The sequence below is a fragment of the Gymnoscopelus microlampas genome, assembly GCF_963454915.1.
Source record: "Gymnoscopelus microlampas genome assembly, chromosome: 17".
Lineage (NCBI taxonomy): Eukaryota > Metazoa > Chordata > Actinopteri > Myctophiformes > Myctophidae > Gymnoscopelus > Gymnoscopelus microlampas.
Window position 1 is genome coordinate 35,814,538 of NC_139954.1, and position 25,959 is coordinate 35,840,496.

At 42.4% G+C, this 25,959-nt stretch overlaps 1 protein-coding gene across 2 annotated transcripts in view; it reads right to left on the reverse strand.

Moving 5' to 3' along the window:
• Nucleotides 1-25,959, reverse strand: part of LOC311063969 (uncharacterized protein) — a 31,578-nt gene that overhangs the window by 3,809 nt on the left and 1,810 nt on the right. The window contains exons 2-10 of one of the 2 annotated variants that reach the window (XM_084083622.1): nucleotides 17,059-17,493; nucleotides 16,426-16,538; nucleotides 15,057-15,087; nucleotides 12,308-12,349; nucleotides 9,887-9,952; nucleotides 8,181-8,207; nucleotides 7,520-7,540; nucleotides 3,123-3,239; nucleotides 898-954 (exon numbers count right to left, since the gene is read on the reverse strand). In XM_084083622.1, coding sequence (XP_083939748.1) covers nucleotides 898-954; nucleotides 3,123-3,239; nucleotides 7,520-7,540; nucleotides 8,181-8,207; nucleotides 9,887-9,952; nucleotides 12,308-12,349; nucleotides 15,057-15,087; nucleotides 16,426-16,538; nucleotides 17,059-17,493 — 909 coding nt within the window. Of the gene's footprint in view, nucleotides 1-897; nucleotides 958-3,122; nucleotides 3,240-7,519; nucleotides 7,541-8,180; nucleotides 8,208-9,886; nucleotides 9,953-12,307; nucleotides 12,350-15,056; nucleotides 15,088-16,425; nucleotides 16,539-17,058; nucleotides 17,494-25,959 lie in introns of both variants that reach the window. The other variant, XM_084083621.1, reaches the window with a different exon arrangement.

Below are 25,959 nucleotides of genomic sequence, written 5' to 3' on the forward strand. Positions count from 1 at the left end.
TATTTGATGGACTGATTGATTGAATACTTTATTAGTCAGAAATGTAAACAGCACGTGGTACAGTATGACATTAAGGCTAAAAGGATATCACAATCTCGTGTTATTCAGGGTGAATAACACGAGAATTCCAAAGGTTATTGGCAGATATAAAGGGCTGGAAAGAAGTCAGAAGTTATGCAATTTATGTAATGACAACCGAGTTGGAGATGAGTTTCACGTTCTGTTTGAGTGAAAAGATACTAGCATTATGCATTTTAGACAACAATACCTGCCAAAGTATTATATAACTGATCTATGCTGAAATTTATTGTATTACTGTAATCTGATAAGCCAAAAGTTATTTGTAAATTGGGTGCTTTTCTGAAAAACGTTCTTCCTCTGTTCAAATAATGCTTGTCATGCCTTTTGCTACGTCTGTATGAATATTGTTATGTATGGTATGATTTATGAATCTGCGCTCCATACCATGTGAACATGGTCGTGAGTTAAATAAAATAATAATGATGATGATAATGACAAAAAAGTCCAGGGGACCTGTTTCCATTGTGGTCCTAATATGCTAGTGTGCATGTGTACTAAATGTGTGTGTGTGTGTGTGTGTGTGTGTGTGTGTGTGTGTGTGTGTGTGTGTGTGTGTGTGTGTGTGTGTGTGTGTGTGTGTGTGTGTGTGTGTGTGTGTGTGTGTGTGTGTGTGTGTGTGTGTGTGTGCGTGCGTGCGTGCTCCTGTGCTGTATGTAATGAGGTACGTATAAAGCAGTGGAGGGAACATACTAGGTCTTTATTATGCCGATTAATTTTACAGCTGGCAATAAAGCGCTCAAAACGGAGAAAAGAAATGTGTGGCAGTAAGCATTAAGCAGCAAGCATTAAGGAGCACTGTGTGTTTGTTTTTCGTACCCTGGGGATCTGACTGCGCCTCTGCTGCGTCAGCTTTGCGGGCTGCTTCTGGATCGGCTGCTAATGAGAAAGAGAGGGAGAGAGAGAGAGAGAGAGAGAGAGAGAGAGAGAGAGAGAGAGAGAGAGAGAGAGAGAGAGAGAGAGAGAGAGAGAGAGAGAGAGGAAAGAAAGATAAGAGAGAAGTGGGAGAAGAGGAAGAGAGAAAGAGAGGTAAGAGACAGATCATTATAAGTAAAAGGGTTCATGTGTACTTATCCACATGAACCCTAGTGTCCCTATTCTGGGGGTGAACATTTGGCGAAAATAACACATCCACAAGCTCACAATGACGCGTTGTAAGCTTGTAGATCTGTTGTGACAGAAAAAAAGGAGGGGTCCTAGTATAGAGCCCACCTAGGGGACCCCGGTCAATGAAGTATATAGGGTTTAAATTATGTGGTAAAACTTCAATGGTTAAATGGTAAATATACAGTATTAAATTATTAATACAGTGGTTCTCAACCTTTTCCCCAAAATAATCAAATTTGAGTTGAGGCATTACATTTAGTTTGTCTCTGTTCCACGCTGATCTACAAGCTCACAACGCCTTGCAAAGCGAGGCGTTGTGAGCTTGTAGAACAGCTATTTTCACAATATTTGCCTCTTTTTTATATTATTTGACAATTTGTCCAATGTTTGACCAGTGTTTATTGTCGGTTGGGACCCCCCCTGGGGGTCCCAACCGACAACCGACTGAACCGACTGATCCTCTCCCCCATCGCAAACAATGACAGAGAAGAATGTGTGCCATTTCAAACCGGTGATGCTGTGCCCATGTGTACAGTAGCTCCACTGAGAGCTAATTAAATATGACGGTGAAAGCTCCCAGGAGGATCATGGACACAGGTTTTTTTGTGCGAGGGAGGGCTTCGTGGGTAAGGGTAGATTTGCTATCATTACTATGAAATAGAGCTTGTTTGAGGGTAAACACCAGAAAACAATCCTTCTGTGAGTCTAGAAGTCTCTGCATTCATTGCCAAAGGAGCAGTTTCCAGACTGTACATGCTAATTACAGATTTGAGTTTCAGCCCTGTGCTTTGTGGCTGCAACAGCGAACCGAACTGTCAGTGGCAAGAGAGAAAAGTATATTTGAGTTCTCATTTAATGATATATAGTGCTCCTTGTCAGAGCATTGACAGCTGCAGTGCAGTGAGCGCATGCATGCAGACAGTTCTTTAGATTGCCAGAGTCTAAATCTGCATTTTCTCCTAGGTTTCCCCCTGGCTGAACATGCTACATCCTATTGTTTGGGTTAACTCCGTGTTGACTGTAAATTAAAACTTTGCTGAATCAGCAGTATCGGTGGACAGGATGTGTGTGACCTGTTGCACTTCATAGTGGTACCTAACCTTTATTCAACCAGGCAGGGGAGGCTGACAAAATTATTCTTATTGACACTATTGACAATACTCTAAGAGTAACAGCTGACGTGGCTATGTCACAGGGGAAGGGCTGACGATTCTGGAGACTCGTGGCTTCCTGGCAAGAAAACTTTATACTGCGCCCAAGTGAGACAAACTCTAACTGGTTTCGTCTGGAGCATGAGATTGAGCTGCTAGTTACGTGTCAACCATTTCCACTGCTTTATGAGGACTCTGACCCTGCCAAGCTGTTACATAACCTACAGCTGTAGTGAAGGGAGTTGTTGGAGTGTTAATGTGTGACGATAATGAGAGTGATGTATGTACCCCTTCATAGTTTAGACCAGAGGTAAAAAAAAAGTATTTAGAGACCAAAAAAATGACATGGCATTTAGTCTCTGGTTGTAATATAAAACATAGTATGGCTGCTTATTGTTTTCACCTAATAGAACTAGGACCATGATTGATGACTCATTTTGGGCCCTCAGTCAAATAAGGCTTATACAGGGTAAAAGTATCAGTCCATTATTTTGACCAGGGTATGGTAGTTATCAGTGGTGTAAAGTAAGTAGATTAGGCATCTGTAGATGTATGTACATGTGCGACACGTTGTGAGCTTGTAGATCGGCTATTTTCAAACATTTTAGTACTTTTACTTTTGGTACTTTAAGTACATTTTGATACCAATACTTTTGTACTTTTACTCAAGTGAATTTTGAATTCCGGACTTTTACTTCTCTTCTACATTGCAGTTTGATACTTTTAATTAAGTAAAACATTTGAGTACTTTTTCCACCACTGTCAGTTAGTTAGCTAAATACTTACGATCTCTGTTTTTGAAGCACAACTTCTTCTTCTGGTAGGTGAAGTATCCCGTGACTGCACCCACTATGGCCACACCCAATGCACAAAGGATGCCTGCCACAGAGCTAGAATTGCTCGCTGGAAAAAACAAACAGTAATTAATAATACTTTGGCTTCATAGCCTAACCGTGGCTCCCAAACGACACGTTTCTATTAGAACTCATAACAGATGTTTAAACGTTGTAATCCTGAAAACTACCACTAGATGGCATTTTGCTGTAGAAATGCCTCAGACTCCATGACATGTATATGTGATGAAAGGTTGTTTAAACAGCTACCCCATAATTAGGCCCCTCAGCAATCACTTCTATAAGCACCTGTGGTAAAGTTAATATGACAACTGGTCTGTGGCATCCCAGCATAGTATTGGTGCGTGTCATAGCATAGAGCAGATTCCATGCATATGAGTCAAAATGGACACACGCACACCCGCACACGCACACGCACAAAGGTTACGTTAAGTCGAAGCACACGCTCAATCGAAAGATGGATATCATTATAAACACATCGGAGGCCCGTGTATGACAGCAAAATACTTATGTCTCCTTTTAAGGGTAAACTAGTGTAAATTCTGATTCAGGTTCTGGACGGTTCTTATTCTTCAGAGGTAGTCAAAACTATTGCAATGATTTTTTTTTAAAATGGGAATAATGCGGATATTGGGATCCAGTGGATATAAGTTCTCAAACTTTTACATGTAAACGACATGTAAAAGTCATTAAATATGTAGTATTTGAAACCATTATGTGCCCCCCCCCCTCTTTTTTATATGTGTAGGGATAAAGCGGTTTAACTTGATCTTGAACACATTTTGCTGGGGACCCACTGGAACCCCCTCGAGGGCCCCTGGGGGTCGCCGGACCCCACTTTGAACCCCTGATCTATGACATATCTATGGAGGTATGGCTCCAGATTTGGGCAAGGTTTCAGCCCGATCAGAGCCCCTTCTTTCACTTCCATTATGAAATTAAAGTTAAATATTTCAAAAAGTATAAAACGTATCTGGGACTGCTGGCAGTGTGCACGATAAATGTAACACTGATCAGTCGAGCGGTTTGTGAGATTACTTACAGACACACATACCCTCTCATAGATGGCTCGACTAATGCAGAGCCATGGTGTAAAAGTATTTGGGTTAAAGGAGCTAAAGGACAGCCTTAAGCCTAAATGATGCATAGTCATACGACTGTGACTCTCACCAGGAAAATCTGTTATTTGTGGTGAGTGAAACCGTCATACGATGAAGTATATGAATTTGCCATTTAACCCAGTGGTTCTCAAACTTTTTCATGTCACGGACCCCCAAAATGATATGTATTTGGCCGCGGAGCCCCATCTCAAAATATTTTGTTCTAGGGACCCCCAGAAGCAAAGATTTGAGTTACAAATGTTCGCTTTAAAAAATATATATTCAAAGGTTTGCAAAGATTTTCACGATCTTTCAAAAATAGCAGATTTACAAGCTCATAGTGCTCGGTGCCATGCTATGAGCTTTTATATCTGCTATTTTTGAGTAGCCAAAGTATAAAATAATGGTTAAAGTGGTTAAAATCTAAAATGACAGATGCTTTCCTGGTCTTAATGGGTTAAGATGATGGCTACAATAGTATATCCCCCCTCCCTAACCTCTCAAATGAGATTCAGGAGGAAACAAACGCCTGTGTGTTTCAAATTATAGGAATCAGTTGTTAACTTCCACTTTGCATTGTAAACCACTTATTTTCTTACAAGGGCTGTCTGAAATTGTTCCGATTTTATGAAGTCACTGAATATGGTTGAGTTAAAACCAACTGAGCAAATTCACTTCTCGTCTAAAACCAACAATGCCTTCGGCTACAGCGTTGCACAAGCACGACCCTTTCAGTTGAGAAGACAGACTGTCGTGCATTGATTTACTTATGGTACACTACAGCAGTGGTTCTCAATGTGGGGTCTGGGGACCCCCAGGGTCCTTGAGGGGTTTCCACAGTTAAACGATTGATAGTTAGGAGGAACCAAAGGTTCTGTAATGGCCGTCCGTGGCCTAGTAATGCATACCTAACTGGGAGTTGAAATAAAAAGTTTGAGCACCAATATTATTTCCAGGTATAGTCTCTCAGAGATGTCTTGGAGACAGGTTTCTTGTTTACAAACATTACTGGGTGAGCACGCATTCAGGGGGCAAACCCGCATTGACTAAAACGCTCACAGCCGATTATCAGCTGTGTGTGATTAGAGTCGGCAAGAGCAGCGAGCTGCAATGCGCAGCGTGATCACATGACCTACAAGTAGAACTCGAACTAGAAAGATGCGTTCCAGATATGCTGTAAACTAAAGAGTGCTGTGTTCTGCCCCTAGTTCTGCAGAAATCCGTCTGTAAAATCACATTGAGCTTTCATTTATAATCGTGTTTATGTTAAGAGAAAAGGCTATTGTTCATCCGTTATTTGTGCAGCTGTAGCAGGGGAAATAAATCACAGACTAATGGGTTGACTTTAAAGCTAGGACTCACTTCAGTCCATTGTTTAAAATGCAACACAGCAAAAAATACTACCACATCATTGTCCCAATGCAATAAGCATGTGAATGTACAGTACAAAATAGAATTAGATCATACTGAGCATGTCTGGCATAAATGGCTTATGGCTCAATAAGATTGTGCACAGCAGTGCACTATATTATGCAGTGTTCTCTCAGGGTCTGAGCAGATCAACAGGCGACAGGGATCAACAGGCAAGTTTGGGTGTATGCTGTTTTAACCACTTAAAGGGATAGTTCACCCCCAAAATGACCTTTTTTTCTATCGATTAGTCACCCCATGGAGACTTGAATTCATGGATACTTTTTTGTTTTTGTCGCATTCCTAAGCCAATAATTTGATGACTGGCAGCGGTTGGTAGGAGACACAAAGAGTCTCCTTTGTGTCTCCTACCGGAACCACTGCCTACCGATCTGCTGGTTATCAAATTATTGGCTTGGGAATGCGACAAAAAATAATGGGGTGACTAATCGATAGGAAAAAAGCTTTTTTTGGGTGAACTATCCCTTTAAGCCCTATAGACAGGTTTAGGGAACAGCTATAGGGGCAGAACACAGCACTCTTTACAGCATATCTGGAACGCATCCTCCTAGTTTGAGACGGACTTGCACTTGAGGTCACGTGATCACGCACTGGCTCGTGCTAGAGCTCGCTGCTCTAGCTGACTTAATTACACACAGATGATTAGAGTCTAATCAACTGCGTGTTTGAGTCAAAGCGGATTTGCACCCTGAATGCACACACACACACACACACACACACACACACACACACCCAGCAATGTTTGCAAACAAGATACCTGTCTATATTCTGTGTGCTGTACGACGAATGGCGAAAATAGCCCATCTACGAGTTCACATGGCGTCGCACCACAACGTGAGGTGAGCTTGTAGATCAGCTATTTTCACGAGTTTCAATTTATTTTGTTTTGAATCAGAATAGTTTATTTTATTATAAAAAATATATATATATATTTTAATAATTTCTTTAAGGGTTAAAGTGGTTAATCCACCCATCTCTGTCCTTTATCCGTCTTCTAATAAGTACTTTATCACTGTGTCCCGGCAGCGGACTCACTCAACACACAGTAATAATGACAGGATGTAGCAGCAGGGGGGGAGGGATGGAGGAAGTCAGGAGGAGGAGAAGGATGGAAGGAATGAATGAAAAGGTACAATAAATCACTATGATTTGAGGGGGGGGGGGGGGCGGGGGGGCAACAGAACGCGAGAAAACGTGAGAGAACGTGGGGTACAAAAACAAGAAGTCCGTCTTATCGGGTGGAATGAGTCACCGATACTTAAAGAAAATAAACAGACAGGGACTGTGAGTCAGAAAAAAAGAAGAAGAATTCCTGTATGTACTGTAGGCAGGTGCGAACGCACACGAACACAGGAGACAGACAAAGACACCCATACAGATAATGTACACAAACGTTGGAGAGCACTCCCGCCTGTGCGGTATAGAACATGAAGTGACAGGTATGGCATTCTGCCCCTATAACTGTATCCTGTACCTAATGTATGGAAGAAACGCATGGGAACGGCATGTACTCGGCAGCCACCACCCCATACACACCGAAACCTGATGGTGTTCGTTTAACTCTTTCTACACTCCCAGAGTTCATTTAAAACTCTTGTTTTATGTGTGGAACATGTATGGAGTGGATATCAAATACAAAACTGGTTTCTCTAGTAACCTTTTTCCGTCACGCTTTTCCATGGCAATTATTAACCGTATACCTGTTTGGGGGCAAACTAGGCTATGAGATAAGAGACCGAGAAACAGAGATAATATATAGAGGAAAAAATATATAAGAAATAAAGTATAAAAGACTCACCTTGTGCTTCAGTTGTTCCTTCTGTTTAAAGTAGAGAAGAAACACACACACACACACACACACACACAGTTAGTGACATAACGTAACACCAATTTCATCTCATTTTCATGCCTCATGTGCGCACAGAGCACAACCCTACAAAGCTTGTTTAGATGCTCCCTGCCAAATCTAACTGACTATTATGTGAACAACATGGGAACCAGACCAAAGGTGTGAAACGAGACAGGCACCATCACAACATCTGGCACGCTATCCGTTTCACGCGGAGCTGGAAACCGATCTGGAGAAAATGCTGCTTTAAACTGCCCTTTTTTTTCCTCCTCAAAGCGATGCGGCATGCCTATGCTTGGCAAGTAAAGGACCTAAAGGACTGCTTTTTGGAATGAAGTAAGAATGCCAATTTTAAATGTTTTTGAACCAAACAATAAAAGAGAGGGAGAGGGAGAGAGAGAGGAGGGAGAATTTCTGAAGCATCTTGAATCCTGTTTGTATTGTCGGAGGCACGCCACCAATATCCTGTCCAACAACGCACCTCTGTCTGGTTCCACTTCTTGTCTGACAGTTGCCTTTGTGCTTTTGACTCGTGATAGTGAGATGACAACTTGTTTGTCAATTTTATTTGATTACTAAATTGTTATTGTGTAAAAAGCGAGGTCCTCACCTTCTCCTGTGGCCTCGGATACATGTCCTGAAGACAGAAAGACCGAGAGGGGGAGATCGTTAGCGTGACAGGTTTAACGGATTAACGGGCAAGAACGACATAATTGCAGAATTATGCAAGAGCTGTCAGAAATGGAGAGTGATGGACAGAAAGAAAGATAAAAAAAAGGGAAAGGGAAGGGGATAGAGAGAGAGAGAGAAAGAAAGAAAGAGAGAGAGAGAGAGAGAGAGAGAGAGAGAGAGAGAGAGAGAGAGAGAGAGAGAGAGAGAGCAAGGGAGGAGATGAGAAACAAAGAGGAAAAAGAGGTTATTCTCTTTGTAGTAGTTTATGCCCTGAGGACATTATAGTTCTAAAGTTTCTGTCCCAACCGGTCTGGAGGCACGCAAACCCACACAGTTCTATGTGCACGTACACACACACACACACACACACACACACACACACACACACACACACGCACACACGCGCACACACGGACACACACACGGACACACACACGGACACACACAGACACACACAGACACACAAGGACACATGGACACACACACACACACACACACACACAATAGTATACATATGCTCATGAACACACATGCACACAAACATGCACTCACACATACAGTACAGTACTTTATACTGTCCCATGATTCCCACTGCATTTTCTCTATGTTAGAGGCTCTATCCCCCCTGCCTCTCTCTGATCTTGGGTGAGATCCCTATGCAAACAGCCCTGGTATCTACAGTAATTGTCAGCTACCTGTATCTGCCTGTCACATGCTCTTACTGTTGCTAAGCTGCTAATTACAGAGCACTGGAGCAGAAGCCCTTTCACTGCGTCATAATAAGTATAATGACCTTTATAAGTCAGTTTCCAGCAGAGGAATGAAGGTTAAATTACAAGACAAGTTGTTTAAGTAAAACTTTGTTTTCCCGCTAAACAGTCAAATGATGATAAAAGGTCCCTTAAGGCAGGTCCTAAACCAAGCAAATTTAGTCTCTCGCCCTGGGAACCAGACTCGTTAAAGCATAATAGCCATCTTGTCATGATGGTATCTGCCTGTACTAGATAGCACGCCTGCGCCTTTTCCTTTTACGTTAGAGCCCATAGTTTAAGAAGTTATGCAACCGTAGGAATCGGCCACTTAGTACTGTATAAGTAGGCAGCTACGTATGTTAACTCTTTCATTCAGAGTCCCAGTGCAAATGTCTAGCGTCAGAATCGTGCCTTCTTCACTTTGAAGTGATCAGCAATGATTATTGTCACCTGAACACTGTCACCTCCTTCTTTAAAAGGATTCCACGCACTGAGGAAGGCTGGATAGCCAAATCTTGTCACTCTGAGTGCGACCCTTCACCAAATGTAGCATCAATATCCAAATCTAACTATTTTACTTTATTTTAATTCTTATTTATCTTGATTTGGTGGTTCCTGACTCTTACCCGCACCTCTCCTGTGTTTCACTCTTACTGCTGTTGCTATGACACCTGAAACTCCCCCGGGGATCAATAAACCTTATCTTATCTTATCTCCCCTGCCCTGTGTACTAATCAGATCAGGGTCAATTGCTTTTGTATATAAAGCAAATATTACCTTTTTCATAGCCCACCCTATAGTGCAGAGGATATAAACATAACCACTTGCTTTTGCCAGATTGAGAAAGGAAGAAGCAGAGAATTGGTTAACAGACAGTTTAAGCTGGCATTACCAATTGCATTAGAGTTATCCTCTGGGGCTTCTTCTGCGGCCTCTGCTGGCAATGAGTTATCCTCCTCTGGAAGAGACAGTACAGTACATTAATAGACCATACCAGTGGTTTCCGATGATGGTTCTTGGGGACCAGTGCTACTGCTAAGTTTGAGAACCGCCGGGATGGAATACCAGCGTTATTGGTGGTCCCTTCAAGCAGGACTGGGTTTGGGAACAACTGGGCAATTATGTAAATTACTTTGAGCTTTGAATTCTGATTCAGCCTAGTGTTGGTCAGGTGGAAAATACTGTATCACAGAAGGCATGTTGAATGGCTAGAAAGTCGACATTAGTGAAGCAAGCTCCATAATGAACCCAACTACCTGCCATAGAGCAAGGCACTGTTGGCGTACAAGCAGGGATGTAAGAATGAGTCGTAAAATAAAGAATACACATTATACAACGACTTTAATAAGTAGCTTAGGCATGAATGGTAGTCTGTTTCTTGCCAAATGTAATACCTTGATCCCAACATTTCAATCACTGAAGAACTCTCTTCACCAGAATGACTCATCAAATATGTACTACTCAACCTGTTTGTGAAAACTATAGTCTTGGGTTGGGGCAATGAAAGGTAAAGGAATTAATGTATGGCTGCCAAAACATCAGGGGAACAATTATCCAATGACTCATGCGCTCACTTCAAAGCAACCCTCATGAAACTAGATCATATACTGTCGAATCGTATCACACAATCTACACAGTACAGAGTACATATAGAACTTACAGTAAGAAAGACAATCCCTATTTTAAATGGAAACCAAGTATAGAGTTGGAGTATGAAGTTAAAGTTTTACCTGTAATACGGCCTACAAAAGTACATTTCTGTGCTCATCTTCAGCTATTAATTTAGAAAACACCTGCCGTCTTTTCAACTCTTTATTTATGACCCTCTTATCATTTCCTCTGTCTGACCTTTCTTCCTTCTTTTTCCTCTTTCCTTTCCTTTTTTTCGCCTGCCTTCTCTCCAGTCTATAGGAATGCGAGGATGTTCCCTTGTCAGTCAGCACATTTAAAAAAAGATCTTAAGAGATCTTATCCTTAACACCAATACAACCCCTCCACCCCCAAGGTCGAAAACGTCGCTAAGGAAGCAGAGTGATGACTGATAGGACATAGAACTGGAATAGTTCTTGAGTGACGGAAAGCAGCACATCCTGTTGTAAGGCGGGAGTCATTATGGTATAGAGTAGAACAACAACCTCGGAACATAATGTTCCTTTAGCAGGTTGATGGTGGATAGAGAAACAAGCCATAGGCTTTCTTGGGTTTAAAATCCTCTTAGCAGACCTGCACTTTCCTGTGCTTTTTTTTTGCAAACTGCTAATAAAGTATTCAATTAGAGTCCGGTCGGTATAGGAGAAAGTAGGAGATGTCATATCCATTTATGGGCTGTAATACATTTTCAACTGAAAATTTAGATTTTCATCAAGCGACAATATGTACAGTATTATTAATAAGAGAGACAGCCAGATAGGAAAATATACAGTATATACATATGTGTACATTGGAGTTCAACATCCTTTTCTTCTTTTCTTTCAAACAGAAGTGAGGTGAAACTCTACAGCTGAAAATACAACATCATGCATTTGATTTTATCAATGTTGTGCAACAAATCAAACTTTAATGATTTCACTGATTTTAAACTTAGTTAATCATTCATTATTAAAAAATCTACCCAAATTATCTCTTTGTTGTCCATTTGACACCCACTGACATAACATACCTATTATTTTACCACAATTAGTTTAAAATCAATATCTTCATACTGTATCTACCTGCACCTGGCTGCACTGGATCAGCTTAAAAAACACACCTCAGTTGTGGTCAATAAACTCCATAAGTCGTTTCCACTTTCAACCTGGCGTCCATTATTTTGGGCATTGGAGATTTACAAGCTTACAATGTGTCACATTGGTGACTGTTGTGGGCTTGTAGATTGGCTATTTTCTCTGAAATCTTTGGAAAGTATAACATCGGGCTTATGTGGTAAAGAACCCCAACAGGGAAATGGAAACGGTCATTTAAAGCACTTGACTCTCAACGTTCAGATAATTAAATGAATCCCTGTTTACTACAACTATCTTAACCTCATCATCGAGATGTAATGTATTGACTTTACAATCAAAACTGTTTCCTCAAAGCTAGTCTAGAATTTCATGGATACGTATTGTACACCAGACTTCTCAAACAATAACACAAGACAATGTCAAACAATCACATCCAATGCGGTTGAGGGTTTCGTTGTTTTACTTCAAGTGCGCCTTGGCACTGAAGTGGAGAACTGCTGAGTTACAGCTTGCCTGACCACAATTGTTTAGAGGAGTCATTTAGAGGTTGTTTTAAGGGCGACTAGAGATCAAAAGGAAGGTTGTATTACCTGCGGGTGCCTCAGCCTCAGACTTTGGCTCATCGACAGCTCCTGGCAAAGACAAACAACAGAATCATAGTTATAGTGAGCTGCAGAATAAAATGTCCCTGGTTTGGCCTTAAACAGCAATTCCTTGAATTTATTAACCTAGTTATCAAATATGAGACACACGGGACACATTCCGATTGTTATGGTAACTTAATTCATCAGGAAGGCATTCAGCTCCTAAATCATTCCATTTACCCTGTAAACTTAGTCACCCCTTGTTTCTCTATTGTGCCATTCCAAAAATTATGTATAAGTGACTTAACTGCATCTAACTTGCCAAATACCCCTGCTCATCACCACTGGAGACATGACATCATCGTTACATTATAATTTTAAAGTAAATGTAGAAATCTCCACCAGGATGTATGCAGTTACGTTTCTACTCACAGCTATGACAGAGTAGTGAGGCATGTGATTACCAGTTGTAATAATAATCATAATAATACATCAGTGTTTTTATGGATACTTAAAGACTAATTACAACTTTATTAAGGCGAAAGGAACAAGAAATAGAAAAAAGCAATGGGTTTTGAGAGTGGCTTTAAAAGATGAGAGTGTGGAGCCTGCTTTGATGTGCGATGGAAGTGAGTTCCCCAGAGAGGGGGGCGGCAACTGAGAAAGCCTTGTCACCCCAGGTTTGGCACTTGGTCTTTGGGGTTTGCATCACTGGACCTGAGGGATCTGGAGGAGGCATGTTGGTGGTGGAGGTCAGAGAGTTAGGGGGAGCTACGTTGTTGAGGGCCTTGTGGTGATATTGGTCTACTCCAATGACCAATATCACCCTCCCTGCCCAGCTTCCCTCCCCCGAACACGGGCCAATTGTGTTCGTATAGACGCCCGACAAAGCCGGATGCACCACGGTGGATTCGAACGAATCTGCTATTTTCGCAGAATGCTGGCCTATTACGTCATGCCCAGAATAGGGATGCTAGGGTTCAAGTGGTTAACCCTAACCACTGAAATTAAAGTGCTCTATTCTGAGGACTGGACAGACGTGTAGTGAAACATTTGGATATTATAATAGAAGTACACATAACGATAACAATTATCCTTCACAGGACACAATGTATGCAGGATTTACTGATCACTTTAACCGTGTAAGTCTTGCTCTGTAGTCGGCCGTTTACCTCCACCGAATATTCTTCACTGTCTTCTATGGTCATATGTTTGATGACCAACTTTCCAGTTGTTTTATTCAAAGCTGTCCGTTCCCTAAATTTCCCATAGTAATCTACATCAGGACCAAAGCCCTCATCCCATTCTGCCACCTTATTGGGGCCAATTTTCCATAGTATGCCAGTGACGTTTTCAGAAACAGAGCTAGGACTCAATTCAAGGTCTTCTCCCAATGTTATGGTTTGTTCGGCTGTGTGGTCAATGAGTCGGTAGGAGATATAGTAGAATAAGAAGTTTAGCAGCAAATATAAGTAGCTATACCAGACTAAAACTAAACTATAATAAACCAATAGCCCACAATCTCTATACAGTAGCATAGACAAAACCTCAAAGACCCGACCATACATACAGAAGGAGTAAAACATGTGTCATGTTCATTTAACTACACACCTATCATGTGGAACATGAAAAACCTTTACATTTAGATAATTAGTTGATTTCTGCTTAGTTTTCTCTATGGATCAGCACAGATATTTGTTTTTCTCTCCTTAGTGATCACAAACAACACCTTAACAAAGCCTTCCTCTTCACAAACAAGGAAGCGTGGCAAGTGGAATTTGAGCAATTTGATAATTGTCAAAATAGAATGCCATGCATGACTCCAGGGATGATAAGAGCCCACTGAAGGATGACTTTCCTTATTTACTGGTCATGCTAAAGCATGTGTGGTATCTAGGGTGACTTTCGTCAATGAAACCACCAATGCTTAATTATCTAGTTTCCTGATTCTGTTCTTCAGTTCTGATGACAATTGCTTAGCAAAAAGTACTTTTTCTCAGGAAGTAAAAATAGGTTTACTGTGGGCTTAGAAAATAGGGGAACACCCTATATGTTTCTGTTTCTATACAGGCTGCTGTTGCTATGTTGTCTCTCTTCACCACATGAAGCATGTTTGATGACATACCATACATCACCCGTATCGCTACTGTGACTCATCATACATGACAAAACATGACCCACATGAGTGAAACAGAATGTACTGTTCTTTTTAGATCAACAAGTTGGGAGACTTTTTCTAAGCATAAGAAAATAGTCAGTCCCTGCCTGACAATGAAAGCGTAGGGGAACGTCATACCGCAAATGTTGCTATCAGGGTGCCCCAGAAAATAATAATAGTTTGATGACACAATGAAACTCACATGTTTGAAAGCAGGCATGTAGAAATACATGCTGTACACGGAGTGCATACACAGACATTAAAGTGGTGTGATGTCCTTCATTATAAACCCGTTGTTAGTAGTGGACAGGAGGGAATACAGGTTTTGAGGGATAGCTGGATATTGTGTTCATTTGCGCTGTATACTTTTCTGTGTGGTGATCCTGAAAATGTCTACATGTGTGTGTGTGGTCATATCTTTGATGACCAACTTTCCAGTTGTTTTATGTGTGTGTGTGTGTGTGTGTGTGTGTGTGTGTGTGTGTGTGTGTGTGTGTGTGTGTGTGTGTGTGTGTGTGTGTGTGTGTGTGTGTGTGCGCGTGCGCGTGCGCGTGCGCGTGTGCGCGTGCGTGTGTGTGTGTGTGTGTGTTTTCTCACCAGGAGCTTCGGCCTCCGGCTCTGCTGCAGCCTGTAGAGAAGATATTTTTGATCATGAGGACGCATGATAAAGCGTAATAACGTCTAAACTAAGAGTGATGCCTTCTGTGCCTGAACCATATTCATATTTATATTCATGGCACATGTAAAGAAACCAGGTAAATAAATCTGCCTCAGATTCTCTGGAACTACTACAGTGTTTGTTATGTAAGTGATAATCCATGGTAAACTGTGTACAGTTATCGAACATATACATTATACAATGACAGTAAACTATGCACAAATCGACATCAAAGCATTCTTTGGACAAAGATATTTAAGTGTATACCATGCAAATATACGATTTCCTTTATTTTTTTTAATGTATTTCTCTTCTATTAACATACTAAAAAACTTGATGACAGTGGATTAATAAATAATATATATTAATATATCAAGAGCATGCAGTTCAAATCCTATCATGCCAAGACTCTCATTATACTGTATATCGATTTAGGTGAAAACAAAGGTCACCTGGTTTAGTGCTTAATATTTCTTAAAAGCAGATTAAATTGTAAAATGTTGTAAGTAAATATATAAAGATAGCTAACAACTGAGAAATATTACATTGTGACTTTAATATTTTTCAGAATGGATCTTTGGGAAATAAAATAAAGATGACAATTTAACCATGAAGTATATAAGTTATCCACATATAATTCTCCTTATATACTTTGCTGTATGACCAATAGACAAAATAGACAAAGACACAAGGCAAGCTAGGGCATAGCAGTGGCGGACATTTTCTGGTTCCATCGTTCCAGACGCAATTCATTTTCCCATAGAGATTTCCAAAAATATTTATATAAATGAAGTTAAGCCTAGAATCAAGCCTTCCAGGATCCTGATGATGCATGACCATAACACGTTTGATTCTGTGCTTTTTTTAAATTATATTTAATTATAATATACTATATTTAATAAATACCATTTGTTTTGCGTCTTTTTTTCAAAGAATCAAACGTTTTATGGTCATGAATCACCAGGATCCTGGATGGCTTGATTCTAGGCTTAAAAAGAATGGGGTCTGGAACGATGGAACCAGAAAATGGCCGCCACTGCTATGCCCTATCCACAAGTTTCCTAGGGCGTTGTGGGCATCCCTTCCTGTCGATTTCATTGGATTGCATTGGATCAAACCGACAGAAAGTGATGGCCACAACGCCCTAGGAAACTTGTGGATACAAAATATCGGGGATATGTTCACCGATAATGACATTAACAAAATAGGGATGCCCGGGTTTAAGTGGTTAAAAAAGAAGGTTATTCCACCTCAATTCCCGGTATTTTCAGGATGATGTGAGAAGTCATGAATTCCAGTGCTACTAACCTCTTCCTCAGTAACTGGTGCCTCAGCCTCAACATCATCAGGTGATTCCTCTGCAATGATTGCTGGCTCTTCAACCACTGGCTCTTCTTCAGCCACTACATCCTCTGTTGCCTCTGAATAGGAGAAATGTAAAATTATAACATGTCTTTGTCCCTCTCTACCCTCAGTTTCCTTTCTCTATGCTGCCCTACAAATTATGTAAAAGCAGAAAACAAAGATGTAACTATATTTCTACATGACCTTGACTGTGCCCACGAGCTTGCCCTTAACCTGAACGTTATCTATTCCGGGCAGCCTGTTCATCATTTCCACCAAGTTTCATGAAAATCCGCCCATCTTGTGTTATTTTCTCATGCTATTTTGCTGACAGACCTTGACCTTGATTGTAAACCTTGACCTTTGACCCTTTTGACCCTGTCTAACTTTGTTGGCAGAGATAATAAACAGGTTTGCAAGCCATGCATGTTTTCGGTGTTCATTATTAATAATAATAATGATAATAGCTCAGATTTATATAGCGCTTTTCCCAAAGTCGCTTTACATAAAAGAAAAGGAATTAGATGTGTATTTAAATTAAGTGTAAATCATCTTTAGTGGCTGAGGAAAATGGTTCAGTTGGTGTTTCCTTCTTACCTCCCTCTGGTTCAGCTTCAGCTTCTGGGGCAGCTTCGGCTTCAGCCTCTGGTTCAGCTTCAGCCTCTGGGGCAGCTTCAGCTTCAGCCTCTGGTTCAGCTTCAGCCTCTGGGACAGTTTCAGCTTCAGCCTCTGGTTCAGCTTCAGCTTCCGGGGCAGCTTCAGCCTCTGGTTCAGCTTCCGCCTCTGGTTCAGCTTCAGCCTCTGGGGCAGCTTCAGCCTCTGGTTCAGCTTCCGCCTCTGGTGCAGCTTCCGCCTCTGGTTCAGCTTCAGCCTCCGGTTCAGCTTCAGCCTCCGGTTCAGCTTCAGCTTCCGGTTCAGCTTCAGCTTCCGGCACAGCTTCAGCTTCCGGTTCGGCTTCAGCTTCTGGAGCAGCTTCTTCTTCTACGGCAGCTTCCTCCTCTGTGGCACCTGGAACATCTGCCTCCTCACCCTCTGTTGAGAAGGAATTACATCAGTACTTGGCAACCTCAAGCTTTTCGTGAACACATTATGACGTATTGCCTAGTGAAACAGGGGCTGGTTGCCTCACAGCCAGTCACAGCGATGAGGGTGGTGTTTCCTTCTAACCTCTACACAGCGTGCATTTGTCGATCTCAAGCTAAGGGATCTAAACTCTGCGTCGTGGACTGCTGCAAGGCAGTGTTGAATCAAGTTTATGTTACTGCATTACCTACAGTTTCTCTCACCACAAGAGACATACACATCAGAAAGAAACATATTTTAGTGTACTGTTTAAGTGTAAAACTAGATTGTTTGTAACGCTGTGTCCGCCAGGTTTGCATTCAATAGAGTAGCCCCACTCTCAAGTGTCTAGCATAATGAATCATAGCGAAATAATTAATATTGTTAGCTATGTACCCATTTTGACAATGGATGATATGCTCTAAACATGTGAAAACATTTTTTTTCATTTCAGCTTTAATTGTAGAAATGGCAATGCTGAATGCCTACTGTAGAACAATGGGTCCACAGTTCTCACGCACCAAATATAGCAGATCTACCAGCCCACAACATGTCGCAGTGCAGGAATTGTGCTGCATTTTTCCTTGCTCCCTCTGCTGCTCACTATATTATGGAGCTATGTATAATGCAGAACTGCCATAAATATAAGACGTACAAAAAGAAGAATCCACCAGTAAAAGTGGTAGTGATTAGTTTCACAGTTGATAATCTAATGCACATTGGAATCCATCTGTTACGGTTTAAAAACATGTTTCTGAGTGGTTGTAAAGATGTTGTGTTCAACACATTCTCCCTTTACATGAATACCTCCACCCCCACCCCTCCACAGCCACACCCTGGCCTGATTGGTCCCTGATGTTTGAGTTTGAGCCACAATAGGATCGCAGGGTGTATCAATCACCTTTAACCCACCTTAATCTCACATGAACCCTAGACCTCAGCACTGGCATCACAACTAGGCACTAATGAGAAAATAGAAAGTGTGTCTTGTCTTGCGTGGGTGCATATGTGTGTGTGTGTGTGTGTGTGTGTGTGTGTGTGTGTGTGTGTGTGTGTGTGTGTGTGTGTGTGTGTGTGTGTGTGTGTGTGTGTGTGTGTGTGTGTGTGTGACACTGCTGTGACATTCCCCTGTACTCTGTGAGAAGCTGAAACAGCAAAGCAGTGTTCTGACTTGACAGGTTTTCGCTGCTGATTTCAGCATGGCCCAGTGCAGTAGTTAATCTGAAGCAATGCACCATTCCTCAAAAATGATTAACAATTAACTAAGAGACATAGCAATAGTCTGAAGACCTGCGCTCATCTCTGTCCTTCATGTAAAGAACATGAAAGACTTCTGGAATGATTAGAGAAAAATGTAATGTTTTCAAGAGCGTGTGTGTGTGTGTGTGTGTGTGTGCGTGTGCGTGTGCGTGTGCGTGTGCGTGTGCGTGTGCGTGTGCGTGTGCGTGTGTGTGTGTGTGTGTGTGTGTGTGTCCTGCATGCATATAGACAGATAGTCTCTAATCAGTGGTTTTCAAACTTTTTGTGCACCAAAAAACAGTCAAAATCTCAACATGTATTTATATTGATGCAAAATAGCCTCTATAACATGTATTATCACTCTTATGAGTCTCTAAATATTTACTTTTACGTACTAATGCCAAATAAAAAGTTTAACCATTTAGGCAATAATTCATACTGCAATAATAGCAGATGTTATTTTTTCACCTATAATAACATGCCCCAAATAGGGACACCAGACTGAAAGTTGCTTAAATCTTTTTTTGAGGGCCTTGCTAATGGGAAATAAATGTGCATAAAGTACCAATATAGTACATTAAAAACATATTCATAACTTTTTGTATACTAGATTGCAATAATAATGTGTGGTTATTACAAAATCCCAAGGCACACCTGGACTTGTCTTATGGCACAATAGTGTGCATCGGTGCACGTGCACCGGAACCACTGCTCAAAAGAAAAAAAACATTATTTTTAATATAAAAGGCTCCTATTCACTGTACTCACTGTACTCGCTTCATCACATGTTCCCAGAAAATAAATCTTTAATTTGTGAGTCACTTGCAGCCAAGCCAAAGTTTCATTCAAGAATGACAGGGTTTAGCTTGTTGAGTGTGAGATTAAATCAGAATCAGTGAAGCCTTAAGGAAGAGAGCTGAGAGAAGGAGATATGGGAAATATTTCCATCACACTATAAATCTATTGGAGCTGAGTGGAGGGGGGGGGTGCGTTGTCTTCCTTAAAACTCAAAATTGCTCATGCACACATAGTCGCACTCATGCACACATAGTCGCACTCGTGCACATGTCACTCACTGTGGCACAATACTGCATGTATGCCCGTGCATGCACATATGCTTACTGTTCACACATCCAGACAGAGACACAGAGATGGAGAAGGAGAGAGAAAGGGAGAGAGAGAGAGATAAGGACAAGGACATGCATGCACAAGCAGACAGGCAAACTCCCTCTCTCTCACTACTCTCTCTACCCAAGGCGTCTCTTAATCAGATGTCACTCTACCAGTTTATCTTTCAGGGAAAATACCGAAACGACTCATTTGAGAATCACTGCCGTCCTTTCTTGACAAACAGAAATGTCTCCATACTATGTGATCTGTGTCTGTCTAGTGTGTGTTCAGATATTTCTGTGATCATTAGAGCTGATGGAAATCAGTTGAGGCAGAAAATGCCAATGGAAATTCCTTTGAATCGGGTGCTGTCACTGGTGTGGTGTTTCACAAATAGTAGTGTTTTATAGGTACGTCACCATAAACCTGGCACCAAAATGTAGCCTGGTAAACCCTCCCTCCGGAAATCTCATTTCCATTTGATTTCAGGAGAGAGTCTGGGCTGAACCGCCTTTCTGCAATAATCGCTCTGTTCTCCGAACCGACGAGCCTATCAGCGTCGTCGCACATCGTTCTGTGATTGACAGCGACAGTTGGCCAATCAGGTGGCGAGTTCGAGTGAGCCCGAATGAAGCCGAGTGCAGCCTGTCTGGGGCCGAAAAAAAACGAACGGCAGCCATTGTTGTTCTGCGAGTGCCGTGACTTCTTATTTTGGGTTTTAAAACGGTCTCAAACTTCTTTTTTGAGGCACGGAATTTACTATTAAGATATCGTTTGGATAGAATTTAGTTGTTTAACTTCATATATGTGGTCAATTAATCATGACAGAGCCTATTTAAAAATATAAATTTAGAGAACCGGCAGGGGCGGGGAGTGACACGCATGTATCCCAATAAGGCAACCTATTTTCGGCATGGCCGTCCCAAAAGTCCCGTTGCGTCACATAGTCTGGAGCTCGTCAACATGAACTGCTGATTGGCTGAAGGGGAAAAACGATCATTGGTTGAAGGGGTTGTCAGTCAACGGTATTACTCCTGCCCAACTCCAGCTCACAGCGATTATTGCAGAAAGGCGGTTCAGGCCAGACTCTCTCCTGAAATCAAATGGAAATGAGATTTCCGGAGGGAGGGTTTACCAGGCTAACCAAAATGGGCCTTGTAATTCATATGAATCAATGAGCCCAAACAAAGAAACGGCAAAGTGTAAAAGTTACAATGCGTCTAAATAATATTTACAGCTTGCTGGTTTCACAGTGGCGTCTCTTAAAATGCTCTTGGAGCCTTTTTAACAACGATCCATTCATAAATCCGTTTTGACATGCTTACACAACAAACTTTCAAAACGGTAGTTTTTTTCAAATATACTATGTGGAAAAAATAAATAAATAAAAGAGAACATTTACACACACAATTGCGCAACCTTGCAAAGGTCACAATGCAATGGAAGCCTTTTAACATACACTGCTCAAGTTTTACACGCACCACCGATTACAGTGGAAAGCGCACAGTTTTCGTGCATCAGTGTTTCTGTTTGATATGTTTACATGTACGTATACTGTATGAGGGCATGTGGACGGTTTGTCACGTGTACATGTGCATGCATGAAAGCGCCACCGGCACTTATGTGGCACTCCTATGGCTCCTCTATAGTAGCTCCTTGTGTATGTGTCAGTGTGTGCCCCTTGCTGTATGTGTGTGTGTGTGTGTGTGTGTGTGTGTGTGTGTGTGTGTGTGTGTGTGTGTCTCTTATAGCTATTCTAGTTGTGAGTGTTAACCCTCACCCCCCCTCCCCCACCCCCCAAACTCTCTCTCTTTCTCTCTCCCTGTTGCCACTCTGTACATTCTGTTCCAGCCATTCTGTTTGCCACTTCCTCCTCGCTAACTACCTCCACAACACACACACACACACACACACACCCACCCACCCCACCCCCCCAAACACACACACACACACACACACACACACACACACACACACACACACACACACACACACACACACACACACACACACACACACACACACACACACACACACACACACATACAGTATATACACCCACACCCATATACATACACCCACACCCACATACATACACAGACATAGACTATACATTTACACACACACACACACACACGCACACGCACACGCACACGCACACGCACACGCACACACACACACACACACACACACACACACACACACACACACACACACACAGTACACATCATCATGTGTACAAGCTTGTAAAATAAGTTTCCCCACCTCTCTCGGTTGAAACACGCACGCACGCACACACTCTTTCTTCCTCACTCCCACTCCCTCTCTCCCTCTCTTTTACACACACACACACACACACACACACACACACACACACACACACACACACACACACACACACACACACACACACACACACACACACACACACACACAGCAAGAGTAAGAGGTGTCCTGGTTTGTATTAGTGCAGCAGTAAAGCAAATGACTGCACATCCCTCTCCCTTCCTTCTCTCTCCATTGGTTTCATTGGACTCCCCCCCCCCATCATCCTCCCTTTAGGGTCCGATGACTCATAATCTCCATGTCTCTGACATGGTTGCAACATGTCAGCGTGTGGAACAGTACGGCATGTACAGTGTTAAACCACTAGCAGGTCCCACAGGGAAGCGCTGGAGTTGAACCGCAACTTCAATAATATGGGGAGGGGGAAGTACAATACAGATGGCTATATTGTGTTCTTTACTCTAACGCAGTGGTTTTCAACCTTTTTCATGCCAACTAAGGACCCCTAAATTGATATACATTTGGCGGCGGACCCCCATCTGAAAATGTTTTTTCCAGGGACCCCCAGAAGCAAAGATTTGTGTTAAAAATGTTTCCTTTAAAAAATATATACCGTATATTCAAAGATTTGCACACATTTTCAAGATTTTTCAAAAATAGCAGCTCTACAAGCACATAGCGTGGCACTCGGTGCCGCGCTATGAGCTTGTATATCTGCTATTTTTGAATAGCCAAAGCTAAGTGGTAAAAATGATTGTGACGCGATGTTAACTAATTCCGCTGGGGACCCCCTGGTACCCCCCCCCCAAGGACCACTGGTGGTCCCCGGACTACTTGTTGAGAACCACTGCTCTAACGGTTGGGTGGGTGGACCAGTGGATGTGTGGGATAGATAGAACAGACAGAAACACAGATAAACTGATAGCTATACACTGACTGACTACACCTTTGACCTATTATTACTCTCATTACACTGCAAAATCCTGAGTGTCATTTGACTCTGAGAGAGTGCAAAATTGACCCTGGGACAAGTTTTATTCTCCCAAGAGTTATAGCTACATTCAGGATTTTACAGTGTATACTCAGAGAGTAGTGACAATACATCACTGAGGGTTTATGGATTTTATGTACTGTACTTACGTAGCTGTCTTACTGAAACATGACAGCGCACATTATTCATACAGTAAACTCTGTCAATTCACTGTCATTTACTCATAAATGAATGAAGCATGTTATGAATCATTATGTAACATGCCATGCTACATTATGTCATTTATTACTTTATTATTTACGACGATGGGAATAAAACGACAGTACAAATGTCACAATTGTTACATACAGCAATCAAATGCCAAGTATTGGGACTGAAGTCGGTATTTGAAAGTGGGTCAAAGATGTCTTGTGTCTGGGTGGTTTTCTGTGTCTCCTATTCAGCTTTTGACGTCGACAGTCATGTGAGACTCAAAAAACCCCACCGTGGCTCTTAGGTCACTGTCCCCAGTGCATACTCTGTGATTCATCGTCACATACCGGTGCAACAGGGAGGCATGCCCGTGTATGTTTAATAGAGCTGAACATACATGTGCACATGTGCACTATACATCACGACGGTATGCTCACACTGGTATGGTTAGTTCAATCAACATACATGGGGAGTGGTATGTTGTGTTCATGCATGTTTCATGGGCCTAAAGTCATGCTCGTTCGACATTACGGCATGTATTACGTACTGTGTTGTGAAGTGGCGAGTCTGCTATTGATACTCGGCTCTCCGATTCATTTTGGCAGCAGGCAGCTGTGAGATTGCGTGAGAATGTCTCCGTATGGTTGAGCGACTAATAAAATGTGCGTGCGTTTGTTTGTGTGTGAGGGCATAAGAAACAACCAAGCCTTGTCCTGTAACAGTAGTCCAAGAACTGCATGTATTTCTGTGTGTGTGTGTGTGTGTGTGTGTGTGTGTGTGTGTGTGTGTGTGTGTGTGTGTGTGTGTGTGTGTGTGTGTGTGTGTGTGTGTGTGTGTGTGTGTGTGTGTGTGTGTGTGTGTGTGTGTGTGTGTGTGTGTGTGTGTGTGTGTGTGTGTGTGTGTGTACACTGTGTACGTATGACAGGTGATATGCTAGGACCTCTACCCCCTATTGTTCTCGCAGGTATAGTTCTATTGTGTGTTTGTGGGACAGAAACTGCTCTGTTTACCCCAATCATACACACCTTCTAACTGCCCCCATAGGTACCCTGTAGACACTAAGAACAATGGGAATGTGTGCCCCAAGACAGAGAAAAAGGAAGTGTGTGCATGTAATGTGTGTGCATATGTGTGTGTGGGTTTCACTCATATCCACCAACGGGTAAGTTGATTCATGTGTTTGTTTGTAGCTAAGGGGTGTAAACACTGACAGACACACACACACACACACACACACACACACACACACACACACACACACACACACACACACACACACACACACACACACACACACACACACACACACACACACCTGGCACAAATCATACATACATACACACACACACACACACACACACACACACACACACACACACACACCTGGCACACATCACACAGCTCTTTGGTCTTTCATATGCCACTAAAACTCTCATGCATGCATGCATGCACGCACGCACACACACACACACACACACACACACACACACACACACACACACACACACACACACACACGCGCACTTTGCGTGCACTAACTTTTAATTCTGATGCACACTTTAATAAAGAGCATCCCTCCACCCTCACATACATAAAAGTTAGAGAACCCACACCCACCCACATGCTACACGGACACACACCCACACACACACACCCACACACCCACACCCACACGCACACACACACACACACACACACACACACACACACACACACACACACACACACACACACACACACACACACACACACACACACACACAGTGGGCCCTGGGGGAGAGAAAGGCGCTGAAACTGGTTGTGTTGCTGGGTGTTGTCTGCAGCTGGAGTTGGATCTGGTTACTGAGACACTCCCTACCCTTCAGTTCTATAGTACAGTCTCTCTCTCTCTCTCTCTCTCTCTCTCACACACACACTCATGCACGCAAACTTTCTGCGCGCCCTATAAGACAGACAGACACAGACACACACACACACACACACACACACACACACACACACACACACACACACACACACACACACACACACACACACACACACACACACACACACACACACACACACACACACACACACACACACACACACACACACACACACACACACACACACACACACACACACACACACACACACACTGCACGCGCATACACACACAGGCGCGCACACAGCTTGCCCAAACACACCCAGTGCAGAACTCCTCAGCTGCATCCCTCAGCATCCATTAAGAAGAAGTCACAAGGGAATTACAGTACAGCGTAGTGTGTGAGAAGGACATACAGTACATTTAATGAGAAACAGAAACATGCCTCTGTATACAGTAGGTATGTGTGTGTGTGTGTGTGTGTGTGTGTGGGGGGGGGGGGGTATCATTTTGCAGCAGTTGATTGGTTCCCCTCAGCGCGGTTCGCCTGGTAATAACCAGTGAACCGGTAGAGTGAGATTACACCGGGGCAAATCCTAGCCTGCCAACGTTAACTTAACCCCCATGTTTGCATAAGAACGGCGGGTTTTGATGTGGGATTGATATGAAGGCCTCAAACGCCCCTCTGTGCGTGCAATGGCGATGGCAGCCTCTCATTCCCCTCTCTTCACGAGTGTCTGTCTCTCTTCTC